The following is a 14449-nucleotide window of genomic DNA, read 5'->3' as shown; positions in this document are numbered from 1 at the left end:
GTAATGCAACGAGGCTTACTTAAAGAAAAAAAGAAGCCAATAACCCCACACTGGAATTAAACTACAAAACTCGGTTTTACGTTGCATATGTATTGTTCATCAGTGGAACCTTCTAATGCTGGCTTTCTATTCCACTATTTTTGTGTAGTTCTTTTGACAGCAAATTTGTTTATCAGCAAAGAGGACTTGGACCAATTGAACAGAATACAATTCTTGTCCTGAATCCAAGTAATGCAAAACTGCTTCATTCCATCGGCAAAAGTCTGTAAGTTATTTTTGCTTTTATTAATAGAACTAACATTTATGTATATTTTACTCCAAAAAGTTCCCAAACCCATTTTCACATGTTTTATATTACATTGTGTGATTGTAGCCTCTGAGTTTATTTAAATTAATAAATAATAATTACAAAATCAACAACTAATAAAAGTAATTTGCCATCTTTACCACATCTGCTTTCTAGCAATTCATACCATTTCATCTACCAGCCAAATTAACAGAAATGCAGAGCTCATGAGTATTGTATATTGTCCTTAAAGATACCAAATATTAGCCTGAGTGAGATACCAGAGATCAACCAAATTTCAGAACTGAGACACTCTTGTCAAGAGAATTCTATTCTGTAAAGCTTTTTCATTAAATACTACAGGTAGTTAGTATGTACAGCATTTGTTGATCTGTAGATAAAAAGTGAAATCTTCACATGTACATCATTCTTCCTGAAAGATGTTTTTAACTTGATTCTTCTACATTTGTGCTTGCAGATTTTATTTACCACATGGTTTGAGTATAGATAAAAATGGTAACTACTGGGTCACTGATGTAGCTCTTCATCAGGTATGTTTTTGAAGCTTTAGTACCAGGACCTTAATATTTTGCCAAAAATTGTTTCTGTTTTCCTAGAGATTTGACATAAATTATTTATCTAGGCCTGTTAAGATAAACATCAAGAATATGCCTACAGAAATTGACGCCTGTGGCCTTCATGGAGTATAGTTGTGTTGAATAATTTGCTACATGGACATAGTATTCAGAAACAAAAGTATCTGTTTTAAAACAATGATTCTTTTGAAAAAGAACAGATTTTTCTGCTACATCTTTGCTTATCAATTCTCCCGTGTACTTAAATCCAGAATGTGAAACTAATTTGTTTGCTGTAATCACATTTATATATTACACATCATTTGTATTTTAGGCAGAAATTTCCTAGAATCAACACTATTGAAAAACTGGTAATAGATGTCATAGTCAATATATTAAGATTATGTTTGGTATGTAAATTTATTTTATACACAGTCATAGATTTTTTCCATAGGCAGTCATCCCTCTTATATTTCACCTTCCATAACTGAAACCTCTTCTCTTTTCCCATTGACTAAAAAAAAGGTTTTCAAGCTGGGAGCAGATGACAAAGAACCGTTACTGATCTTAGGAGTGGCTTTGCAACCAGGCAGCGACAAAAATCATTTCTGTCAACCAACTGATGTGGCCGTGGATCCGATCACCGGCAGTATTTATGTCTCTGATGGCTACTGTAACAGTCGAATCATTCAGTTCTCTCCAAATGGATTGTACGTGATGCAGTGGGGAGAAGGTACAGGTCAGAGCTCTTGGCACTTTACCCATACTGCTGTTATCGTGAACTCATCATAAACCATGAGATGCTGATGTTACTATCACTTTTATTAATAAATTTCTATTACTGAAATACCTCCCAGGCCCTAGCTGAATTTCAGCCTTATCATTACATTCCAATTTTCTCTCTTCTATTCATACAGCTACTTGTAGTAGTTATATATTCACTAAAAATAAAAAATGGGAATTTGTTAGCATACTTTCAGTACAAGTATTGGCATGTCCTATCTTACCAAGAAAATGTTCTGACTTTCACAAAAACCTTATTTTTCTCTTAAACGTTTGATCAAATAGTATAAGCCTTTACCATTTTTGCAAGATTTATGCCATGATCCCATCTATTTTAAGTTTTATGAATAATTACATTTTTGCCTGACTCAGATTTATGTATCGGGCATTAAACTATGCCAAATATCATAGGGAAACAGCGAATTCATAAATGCAGGATTTACAAAGACAACGCAAAAGACTACCACAGTTTACCTGCCTAAATGAGTAAAAGCGCTAGGAGAAGGAAGCAACCTGATTTTATTGTTCTGCCAATGTTATATTGCGTTATGTGACATATTGCTGTTTCTAAGCAAAACTGATAGTTTCAGTGTGTCCTTTAACACAAACCTGAATATTTTGTATTGCAGAGACTTCTTTAGGCAGAGCCAGACCTGGACAGTTTCATATCCCTCACAGCTTAGCCCTGATCCCCGACTTCAGTCAGCTATGTGTTGCAGACAGGGAAAATGGTCGAATTCAGTGCTTCAGGCTGGAGACTGGGAGTTCATAAGAGAGATCAAGCACAAATCGTTTGGAAGAGAGTTGTTTGCAGTTTCATATGTTCCAGGTAATCTTTTTTCCTCTTCTTCAGATTTCAAGTAGTTGCTTTATGCCAGTATGTCACAGTACACAGAGTTATTTCATGAAGAGTGCCATCATGTTATCTTAGGCCAGATATTTATTCTTTTTCAAAGTAGAGCTGATGCAATGGAAAATTTTAGAACTATCCTGTTTTCCTACTTCCGGGATGAGGGAAGCTTGCATATAATCTCTGCTTCTGAGAAATGACTGATTAGACTCCCTAAATGTGATGTCAACAAGTAGATGATCTTGTTTGCTTCCTAGTGACTGCACAGTCAATCAGTTAATAATAATGTTTTAAAATGTTCATTTCAAGCTCCATTGAAGACAGGATATCAAAGAGGTTCCAAACTATCAAGAAAAGTTTTGGGTTTCATAAAACAAAAAATCTGAAAGCAAACAGTTTGAAAAAGTTGTGGTTTTTAATATCACAATTACATTATATTTAATATAACAATTACTATATTAAGTTTTTGGGTTAGATTTTTAATACCGATACTGAAGGTAATGTAAATGTCAAGAACTGGATGAGGAATTGCAGCATGTCAGGCTCCTGACTCTGTAGTTGATATCAAATTTAGTATCAGGGTTATCTCTCTTGCATCTGCCAAGAACATAAGAAAGCTGTACTGGATGAGATACTTGATACTTATAGCTCTGTCTCTGACAGTGGCAGCAAGAAAGGCATTCTAAGGAGAATGTGTAAGCCTGGCTGCATTTTGTGGTCCATTCCTCTCCTACCCCCCATGCATCCACAAGCCCTTTATTTAAGGGAGTTAGGAGGTATCTCCTGACCTCTCCTTCATAGTATCTTTCTATAGACCTATTGCCCATGACATTTCCTAATCCCATTTTGAACTGGCTTGTACTATCTGCCTCCTTGACCTCCTGCAGTTACAGGCTCCAGAAGTTCACTACCCACTTTATTTTTTAATGTAAAAAAGTGACCTAGTTTCATTGAGTGTTTCTCAGTCCCAGTATTTTGGGAGTTGGTGAATAACAGTTCCACACTCCCCATATCTGCTCCCTCTTAGCCTTCTCCTCTCCAAATGAAAGAACCCCAGCCACCTTAGTCTCTCCCCATAAGCCATTTAATTGCTTCAGCCCCTTGACTATTGTAGTTGCCTTTCTCTTCTAGCATCTTTAACTTCCTTAGGATGTTCTTGAGATGCAGAGAGTAAAACAGCACTCAGTACTCAAGATGTGGGCATGCTAAGTTTTTGCGTAGCAGCAGAACTGTCCCCTCCATTCCTAATTCTCTTCCTGATGATGCCCAGCATTCTGTTGAAATTTTGGCTGTCACTGTACATGGAGCCAAAGATTTCAGAGACCTTTCAGTGATGGCTCAGAGATGTCTCTCCTGAGTTGTAGCTGCCAGTTCCAAGCTAAACATCATGTAGGCATGATCTAGATTATTTTTTTGCAGAAGCATCACTCTACATTTGTGTTTGCTGAAACTCTTCTGCCATCTGTTTGACAACTCGCTTATTCTTATAATAAGTCTTTCCGGACTTTCTCAGTATCATCTGCAGTACTCTGCAGAACTCAGTACCTTCTTCAGACTGGGAGATGTCACTGTTCACCCCATTTTTCAGGTCACTGAGGAAGACTGTTGAATGAAATTGTTTCTGGCTCTGATCCCAGCAGGATCACACTACTCAGACTTCTCTATCCTGAAAAATTACAAGCTCTGCCCTTAAGCTCTGCTCTTTGCTTCCCATTCATTAATGGATCTTTCATTCAGCCCTGTGACAACTCACATTCTTTAATAACCTTTGATGCACAACCTTGTCAAAGGTTTTCTGAAAATCCAAGTATGTCTACAGAATCTTCTTTACCTGTGTGCTTTTTCTCCCCGTTCAGAGGTGAGGCGCAATTTCCCCTTAGAGAAGCCATACCAACTTGTTTCCGACAGGCCACGCTTACCCATGTCTTATTCTTCATTATGGACTCTACCATCTTACTCATGTTGGAAGCCAGAATTGTTGACATGTAGTTCCCAGGCACCCTTTTGAGCCCTTCTTGTAGATGGGCATTACTTTGGCAGTCTGCTAGTCTTCTGGAGGAGTGGCTGTTTGCAGTGCTAGGTTATTCAGCTTGGCCTGAGGTCTGTAATTTCACATTTGACTTCGTTCTGAACTTGAGTGCCATCCAAACCTGGTGAATTATTAACCTCCAACTTGTCTAACACCTTTTGTGTATCTCCTTGCAGTTGAGCTGGCTCCTCTGACCTCTTTGCTATGAAAAAAATTGAGTGTCAGAGTCTCCCCAACATATTAAACAGAAAAAACTGACAAAAAAATGAGCTTCTCTGCCACAGGCCCCTCATCCCTGAGTCCCCCTTTCATACCTTTTCCTCTTGTGGTCCCACTGATTCCCTAGCTGACTTTCTGCTTTGGATGCTTTTAAAGAACTTTCCGTTATCAGATCAAGCATCCTCAGCAAAGCATGCTTCAGGGTGGGTTTTTTTTGATGCTTTCACATTCTTTTTACATTTAACCAATCTGTAAAATATTGCCTTGCTTGTTCTTCTCATTTGGACATAGGGTGCATCTCTTAAATGCCAAACTTTCACCTGTTATACCTTACTTAACCTTCCTCTTGTGATTTAGTTTCCTATTGAGTTACCTTTCTGTCTGTCTCTCTCTTTCTCTCAAGACAGCCTTTTTTCATCTGTACTATTACAATTCATCTTCACTGTAATTTGCTATGTGTGGATTGTTAAAGCAAATCTGATGTTGTTGCAGGTGGTCTCCTCTTTGCAGTTAATGGAATGCCTTATCCTGGAGAGGCACAACCAGTGCAAGGATTTGTGATGAACTTCTCTACTGGAGAAATAATTGATACTTTCATTCCACTTAGAAAGGTAGAGTACTGCACAGAGTGCCTGGTTCATATAATTGTATGTATGAGAACATTGGTAATACCCTACTTCTCCAACTTTCATAAGACTATTACAGGAAATAAGATGTTTTATAATGTAAGGTATTCAAAAGGAATTCTGTATAATACTAACTTAATAAAGACACTAGAATTTCAGGTCTTAGTTTCTACATGTGGTACACATTGGAAAATGATACTACCCTCAGGATGATTCCTACAGATAATACCTTCAATCAGGGTAAGCCTACTTTATTGCTGTCAGACAGTTCTTAAAAGTTAATTTAAGAGAAGAATGGATGACTTGAAATATTCATATATTTAGATGCTAGTAATTTGTCAAAAAATAGAGTATATTCCTAAGCAGAAATAATATTCAACTGTATGGTTACATCCCTTCTTTACAGAAGATTAGTGTGGAAGTTAAGGCTAAATGTCGTTCATACAGTATTGTACATAAAAATTATGTTCATTTTTAAAAAAAGTTTCCATAGATTGTCTTAGACTAAAGAATGAATGTTAAGATTCCCATTTCTGGGTAACACATATACTCTGTTATTCGCAGTCCAGTTTTAAATTATATTAGAGAGAGTTATTTTTTTCTGAGTATAGCAAATAGCTGTGTTGCATACAAACTGGCAAAAACTAAATATGTGGGCTTGAAACCAAGATTCATGATTTTTGAAATGTATATTTCACAGAATAAAATTTAATGCAAGAATATGAATATAAATATTGTAAATATTATAAATATAAACATTGTTTAGTGAGAATACATCAAATAATCTCCATGTTGTTATCCCTGGAGAAGGCAAACATACAATAGAAATGGAATTCCTCTGCCTTCACTCATGTTAAGCCTTCACACCAGCACCTGCTGTATTTTCCAGTCTAAGGACTGAATATGACCAGTCTCAAGTTCAGGGTTAAGGAGGCCTCATGAATGTGTAGACACTTAAGAGTAATCTGTGACTGCTTATCTTCACAGAGCTTTGAGATGCCACATGATGTTGTTGCTTCAGAAGATAAAACAATATTCGTTGGAGATGTTCATGCCAGAGCAGTGTGGAAGTTTGCATCCACAGAAAGTATGTTCTTTTTGTTCTTAATGTCACAACTTCACATTTTGTTTCTTCAGGTCAGTACCGCTATCTGGTACCACTGGCCAAGAACCTGGTGGCTTAATGACAATGATTTAAGTACACTACAAGCTCAGCCTGCAGAAGTTGTGTGCCACTGCTCAGTTTTCATTAAAAGGCCATTCTTCAGCACTGTTACATGCTCTGTCAAAGAAGAGTCCTGAGCACATGAGTTTGTTGCAGGAGGAATCAAAATGCATTTGCCTCATGGTAGATCTATCCCTTGTCATGCTTCAACAAAAGCATGACTCTTCAGCATTTTAGTAACTTTAATGTATCATTTGCTGAGAAGTCAACTGCTGCCTTTGAGTTTATCATATAGGAAACTCCCAGAGGCTGAAGTAAAAACACAAGTCAACTTAAAATTTATATTCATTTCATTGGGAGTATTTATCATTAGAAAATGAATCTAGTATAATTTGAAGTCCTATTTCCATAAAGTGGAAACACTTGCCAGTTTTAATCTAGTAACGCCCAAGGCAAGCAGCCTGACTTCAGGGCGAGGGACCTGATTAGTCAGACATCAATTCAGTAGGATTCAGAGAGAGAGAGATTTTACAGGAATAAAAATATAATCCACTGTTACATTATATCGGATAAAAAATGTATGAGAGAGATAAAGCGTCAGGCTTCAGGGTGTTAGTCAACCAGTAAGAGACTGCTGTTATAAATGAACTTCTGACTAAGCTAGTTATTCCATATTTGTCTGTTTATAATTCATGGATTTTCCTTTCGGGCATCTGGTATCAGCTGCTCTTAATAACAGGAAACTGGACCAGATAAATTGTAATTCTGACTGGATATGGCTTTTTCTGCATATAGAAACCTGAACAAGAACACTTCTAGGCTTTTATTCAAAGAAACATGAGAACAAAAGAATAATGGAATTATTCATCACTTACAGGTTAGATGAGGAAAGTCCTTGTATATCATTTTCTTTTTAGCTTTTGCTGCAGTATAAAATGGCAGTAGCTAAGGAGCCCTGATTCAGCCAGCCTTTAATCCATCGTGATTTTTATTATAATGAACATTTTTATTTTTGTGGGACTCCCTGAACCTTTACACGTGCCCATAAAATCTCTCTGTGGCATAAGAGTTAATTATTGCAAACACCTTTCATGAATCAAGCTCTTTCTTTTCTCCATGGCCTTGTGAGCTATTGAATAGTTTATATTGACTCTCCTTGGTGAAGTTGAGATGCTGATGGGATTGTTTACTCTAGGGTTGTACTGTACATTTGAGAAAGCTAGCAGGAAAATGTCACTGACTGTCTTTCTGAAATATCAGTTGTCCTGAAGAATAATTTTGTTTTACAGAAATGGAACATCGTTCAGTTAAAAAGGCTGGTATTGAGGTACAGGAAATAAAAGGTTAGTCTGATTCATAATGGAAATGAAGGAACCAGTATTTTCACATAGGGTAGGACTGCTTCTGCCAAGTTGAAGGGAAAAATGCTAAATGGTTTGACACATTTATTTTTCACCATCATTTCATATAGATAAAATGAGCTGGCATAGGAAGCACTAGAAGGCAGCTTGTAACAGTGTTACCTAGTAGACGCTATTTTACAGCCAATCTAAACATTTCATTTTCAGTGATGACAACTGCTTCACAGACACTAAGATAAAAATTGCCATCTGGTGTGGTCCAGATTGGTATCTGTGTCAGCTCCCTTACATGCAGAAATAGGTCTGAAATACAACTGTGATAGTTACTCCCCAGCACCCTTCCCCCCGCTCCACAACCCTCAACCACCAAAAAAGGGTTATTTGAACTGGGAATTGGTTATCTTTCTGCATAGTCTTTCAGTACACAGCCTTGCCAGTCACACCATATGGCAAAAAATGTTATTTTTTCTATTTATATTTATTTCCCTGCATTTACTGCTTGCTTTTTTTTTTTAATTTATCTGCATGAAAATGAAAAAAAGAAAACAAAAAGAAAATAAAAACATGTAGAAACTTAATATAAGGAGATAAAGAAATACATGTAGAGGAGATTGAAAGGGGTAAAATAGCAATTCAGGAAGATGAAAAGTAATTTCAACCATTTGTATTCTGTTACGTAGGTCTTTCATGTTGAAAAGGAAAAGTTCATTTCCCTTTCAGAAAAACAGTACCAGGCTATGGAGAGGCCTTTATGAAATGTTCAAATGTTATTAACTGTTTGTCTTTGGTTGAATTCAGAGCTTGTGTGGTTTGCTTTAGCCATGCGTATGCAGACAGAGGAAAATACCCAAAAGATCCCAAGTGCCAATTGCAAGCATATAGAATAAAGCAGAATAAAGGAGACTGACATTATAAAACAATTAAATCCTTATTGCCCAAACCATTATCCTTCTATTTGATCTCTGTTGGTACATCAGCCCTCCTGAAGCACTCAAAAGGGAAGTGATGACATTACAGCATCCACAGTACAACAAACCTAGGGATATATTAATACATTTTGGCTTTCTTTAGGAAGACAGCATGCTAGCTGACACTTCGAATGTTACAGAGAAAAATGCAATAGTATCACCAGAGTAAGAAACAGTTTTTAAGTAACGATCTCTAAAACTGTTTAGGGTACATAGACTGAAATTAACATCTTTCAACTCCGCTCGAAAAAAACAGATAGCCAATGGACTTTGTGTCATCCTCTGCTTAATAAATGAACAGGAGTGGCCTGCACTTTCACAGCCTCCTGGTGACAGGCTGTTACTATTGCTTGCACTGCTGTGAAGTGGGGGAAAATACATGGAGAACTGTAGCTTTGCGCAGAGGTGGGCAAGATGGTGGAGGAAAATTGCTCCTGGCTATAACTACTACTTGAAAAGACAGCATGTTATCATTGTATCATTGTTATCATTGTATTAGTGATAACAATGATATCATTGTTGTCATTGTATTAGTGTTAAGTGTAAACTGAAGCATTTGCTATCCTTTCAGAATAGAACATCATTTTAAGTTTGATGCAGAATCAAAACAGTTGCTTCAGAGTGTGTTTCTGATGCAGCTACTTCTTAAGACATGCAGTTAACTCAGACTTTAAAATATATAGCTAGACCGTTTTACTCATTAAAAGTTAGCACAAAGCGTGTGATCCTTTATACACACACAAAACAGCACAGAGGATTTTATTGAAATGGTTTTTCTCCTTGTAGGTGGAAAGGTAACAAATTAGTCGGAAATGATTGGATGCAGTTTTCAAAAGCTCTCCAGATTTACAGAGCCAAAGTTCTTTCACGGGATTTAGCAGTTCTGAAAATTTAACCCTTTGTCACAAGTTTATTAAAAAGAACTTTAAATGTTTTCCTTTTGGTTTATGATAATACAGCATATACTGTATTTCTATATTTCTTTTGGAAGTGTTATTATCAAAAGGAGATACTTAATTGATATTATATCACACGCCTATTTGCAAAAATAGATCTTTTGGGGATTTTCCTATATTTTAAATAATAGATACTTTTTAAGACAAAACTCTCCCTGACACCTCTCCTTTCCCCATTTGAGAAAAGGGGAGGGCATCTTTGCTAGTGAGTGATATCATTCCGACTGTCTCTCCCTTACGTTTGGGATAACATCAGCAAGAGCTAAAAATGTCTCCATAAGTGTTTGTCTTTTGTTTCCTTGTTACTCAACACTTCAGGTATTCTAGCTTGTTCTTTTCTTTAACACCTTGTTCTGTGTTGCTTGATGCATATGGATTACATACTGAAATTGTCTTCTTTTTAAAGAATCAGAAACAATTGTAGAAGCCAGATTGAAAAACAACCCACAATCAACAGACCCTCTAAAGAAGCAGGAAAAACAACATTTGGTCCAACAGGCCAGCACTGGAGTTTCCTTTGTTCTTATTACAACTCTTCTAATTATCCCTGTTGTTGTCCTGCTGGCAATTTTAGTATTTATTCGGTGGAGGAAGACAACTGTCTATGGAGGTAACCATGAGTAACTCTAGAGAACAGGCTTTTATTGTTCCAGTTCAAAACATTGCTGAACACTGAGGGATGAGGGTATGAAGAGAGAGGCTTACTGTCCCTTCACCCTTCTGAACAGTTACTGTAAGGCTGCATGCAAACTAAGAATCAGCATGCACACAGCACCTACATCCCCCTATGCCTTTAGTATTACATCTCTAGCCACCACCTTTTCAGAACATGTATCTTAAACTTTAATTGGTGTCAAGCTGAAAATTGGTATCTCAGAAATGACTAGAATATATTCATGTTATTGTCTAGAATACATAAATTTTAACACTGAGCATAGTTTGATTTTCAGTTTGGGATCTTTAAATTGTTGAGAACAAAAGACTCTATGAGTGCTATAAAGGTATAAGCAAAATGCAAACAGATAACATTTACAAGAGATTATATATTATTGTTCACTACTACCTTGTGCATTTTGTGAGTCAGACATGTTTCCATAATGCACCTGCATCCATTGCTGTGAGAGCTTTAATTGGTACTTACAATGCTATGTAAGTTTGTTCTTAATTCATATTATATAACAACATTATTTTTGAGAAACTGGTAGACTGCAGTAGAAGTTTGATCATTACACTTGTTGTTTTGTATTGCATAAATAGTTTTAGCAAGATACTCTCAAGAGAAGAAAATGTACATGGAATAGACAAATAACACAGTTCTACCCCTGGCTAGGACATACTATGACAGAGTAGGTAATTTAGCGATCTAATATTGCTGTGCAACTGAATTGGATGTATTTTATTTGAAGGTTTCAACGTGCAGCTTCCTGACTCTGTGTTCAAACATGTTTAGCACATCAAATGTACTAACACTCTAGACTACTGCCGTACTGCCGTTAATGGATATGATCTATAATAGCATCTTTGCATTCCATTTGGATTCAAGCAGTGCTTGAATTTACTGTGTCAAAGAGCATGATGCAGTTACATTGGTAAAAGTAAACTTCTTGCATAGATTTATGGAAACTGAGTAGTATATAGGAAAAGACAGTTTGGTCATGGCATGTAATTTTTCTTCAGATGAAGGATGGAAAGAGTTACCAGGGAGGAGGATATAGTTTGTGAGGGGGGAGAGAAAGTTCCTCCAAAATTCCTGAAGAAATTCACAGATCACTGTCTTCAAGAAAGCCAGTCTTCGCTGAAGGGAAACTATACCATTTCTAATGTCAAGCTGTATTTTGCAGTGTGCTGGAATGTAGTCGGGCACATTATAAATGACAAGGTTCTTGTCCTTCCTGTAAACTCTTCACAGTGACATAAGTGAACAGTTGAGGGAATGAAATTCTCAGAAATAACTTATATGCAATTCTTCTTAATGGCTGCATTGGCATAAACTGAACATCCATGGTATGATAATTTTGTTAGGAAGTATAATTTCACCTTAATCAAGAAGATGAAAAGTATCAGTTTTGCTTCTTAGAGCTGCTAATCAATTTGCTGAATGTCTGTGCTGTGTATCAGAAAATACAGATAATTATTTAATCATAGAATATGATTTTTTTAGCTTATTTTTGAAATCTACCTTATGTTTCAGCTGATGGGGAACACAAACTTGATTCAAGTTCAGGCAGAATTTTAGGCAGACTTAGAGGTAAGTCTAAGTCATTGAAGAACTTTTAAGAATGCAGTAACTGGAGGGTTTTTTCTGTATTCATTTCTAGTTGAATACCAGATTTGATGGAACTTCCTCAGAGGAAGGATTGGGGGCAAACCTCAGGTGTTTTGTGGAAATGTCTTTTACGACACCTTTCATCCGTCATTATCTGCCCACTGAAGAGGATGTGTCACTACCAGTGGGAGAGCAGTAGCTGTTATAATGTGTTATCTGTGGATCTGCTGAATGAAATGAAGCACTTCGAGACTAAGGGCAAACTGGTGGGAACACAAATAGCCTGTGTAAAGACTTAATGAAACAATGGATGCTGAAAAAAATAGTTTGAAACTTCTACTTCAAAGATGAATTCCCTTCCTCTTTCATAATCTCATACTTAGCTTTTGTGGCTCATGTGCTGATCTTTAAAAACAGTTTCTGGAAGGATACTTAAAATAACCTCCACTATCCTGTTGAATGAGTATGAGTAGATGGATTTTTATTCCCCCCATACAGTAAAGCAAACCTTATGACAAGCCTTTCCTTTCCACAGGGAAAGGCGGTGGTGGCCTTAACCTTGGGAACTTCTTTGCAAGTCACAAAGGCTACAGCCGAAAAGGGTTTGACCGACTGAGCACTGAAGGAAGTGATCAAGAAAAAGATGAAGATGATAGCACAGATTCAGATGAAGAGTGTTCAGCACCTCCACCCCAACCAGCACCTTCATCATCCTGAAACCAGCCTTTGAGTTCTCCATTATACAATTCAACCCAGAATGTCAGATTCCTTTTCCCTTAAGCACGTTTAAGATTTTGTGTATTTAATTGTAAACTGTACTAGTCTGTGTGGGGCTGTACACTGGTTCCTTTAATTTTTGTTTGGTTTTAGTTCTGTTTTTTAAGTGGAGGAGTGTATGGAAGTTCCATATCAGTGCCATTGTTTTTTATGTGAACATCTTAGTAAAGCAAACAGTCTTCTAATTGCAGCACTGATTTAAAGCAGTAGTATTTTCTCATCTCAATTTGGGGATCTTGTAAATAAGTCTTACTATCTGCTTCATCAAAATATTTTTCCCATAACTAATCAATTGCCAGTTTCTGTTTTGTGCCTTTCCTCTTCAATGTCCTTAACTTGTTGCAGTACAGAGAAAATACAGTGCCACAAGAAAATGAAGCTGCTAAATCTTCTTCTATTTTTTTAAAATCACTAACATTATATTGCATTGAAGGAAAGAAAAAAGTCTCTAATTTTTTTTCTTCTTCCTAACTTGATGTGTTTCTGGGATGTCTTATTTTTAGATGGTATCACTGTTAGAACACTATTTTCAGAAGCTGAATGTAATTTGTGTAATAAAGTATTCGCAGAGCATTAGCTGTCGGAGTGTACTTTGGAATTTTTGCATACTTGCAAGTTTTTTGTATACAACTTTTGTAAAAGTTACACGGACCACTTAATACAGTAAAAATTTTAATGTCTTCTACCAGCAGAGAAAAAGTGCTATTTTGTATGGAAGCTGGAAAAATATTTTGCTATGTCACAAGGGGTTTTTTTAAAGACTAATAATTTACATACATGTACAAAGTCAAGCTTAAACATTTAAAGAGGACTTTTACTTGTATAATAAAACTGCAGGGTATTTACTTTAATAAAACATGGTCACAGCTAAGAGGAAACCTGTGTCTCCAATTAAATACGCAAATTAGTCAGGGTAGGCATCTAATACTACTCGATTTGTAGTACTGATTTTCTTGTTTCTCCACACATCCTTTTTCATTCATACAACAGGAGTCCTCAATCCCGTAATGTGCTCACTCATTGAACAGAAGACTTGCAGAAGACCTGCTAGATAATTATCCTGGCTGTATGAGTCATCTGAAGTGTGAATCATTGTGTGATATCATCATGATTTATCAGTCTGGTTTGAGGATCAGAGCATGATTAATCTCCTTTTAAAACCTGTATTATGAGCAGAGTGTACACAGCTGTAATTGCCACAGGGTTTTATGAAACAGCTTTCATTATCGTTATTGCAGGTGTCATAATAGGCTATTGCTGGTGTTGAGCTTGAAAAATAGGCTTTAGGTTTCTTGTGGTGGCAGGTTTTGCAAGGTGTATTTTGAGGTAATAAGGGTAATGCTAGTGGAGCAAAAGATAAGATTTCCTCCCCCAACAAGATTTTATAAATCTCCTTTTTCTGGAACAAAAACTTAAAATCCTTGACAGGTGTTTTTTTCTTAAGTAGAGCAAAATCTCCAGGATAGCTTTCTAAAATGCTGGGCGTACAGGCTCAGTTTCATGTGATACATATTTAGTATATACTGTTCTAATTCCTATTTTGCTAGTGTTACAAGGAAAACAGCCTGTTTCTGTCTCGCTTTTGAAA

The 14449-nt window shown here is 36.6% G+C and overlaps 1 protein-coding gene across 1 annotated transcript in view; it reads left to right on the top strand.

The window, feature by feature from the left end:
- The window catches only part of PAM (peptidylglycine alpha-amidating monooxygenase), a 150511-nt gene extending 137072 nt beyond the window's left edge, over nucleotides 1-13439 (top strand). The window contains 11 exon segments of the mRNA XM_050912673.1: nucleotides 149-265; nucleotides 765-837; nucleotides 1387-1594; nucleotides 2274-2402; nucleotides 2405-2473; nucleotides 5235-5353; nucleotides 6356-6455; nucleotides 7823-7876; nucleotides 10225-10428; nucleotides 12010-12066; nucleotides 12620-13439. Coding sequence (XP_050768630.1) covers nucleotides 149-265; nucleotides 765-837; nucleotides 1387-1594; nucleotides 2274-2402; nucleotides 2405-2473; nucleotides 5235-5353; nucleotides 6356-6455; nucleotides 7823-7876; nucleotides 10225-10428; nucleotides 12010-12066; nucleotides 12620-12801 — 1312 coding nt within the window. The 3' untranslated portion in view covers nucleotides 12802-13439.
- Nucleotides 13440-14449: the final 1010 nt, after the last annotated feature.

The sequence above is a fragment of the Gymnogyps californianus genome, chromosome Z, assembly GCF_018139145.2.
Source record: "Gymnogyps californianus isolate 813 chromosome Z, ASM1813914v2, whole genome shotgun sequence".
NCBI classification, from domain to species: Eukaryota; Metazoa; Chordata; class Aves; order Accipitriformes; family Cathartidae; genus Gymnogyps; species Gymnogyps californianus.
This window is presented reverse-complemented; position numbering and strand designations above follow the sequence as displayed.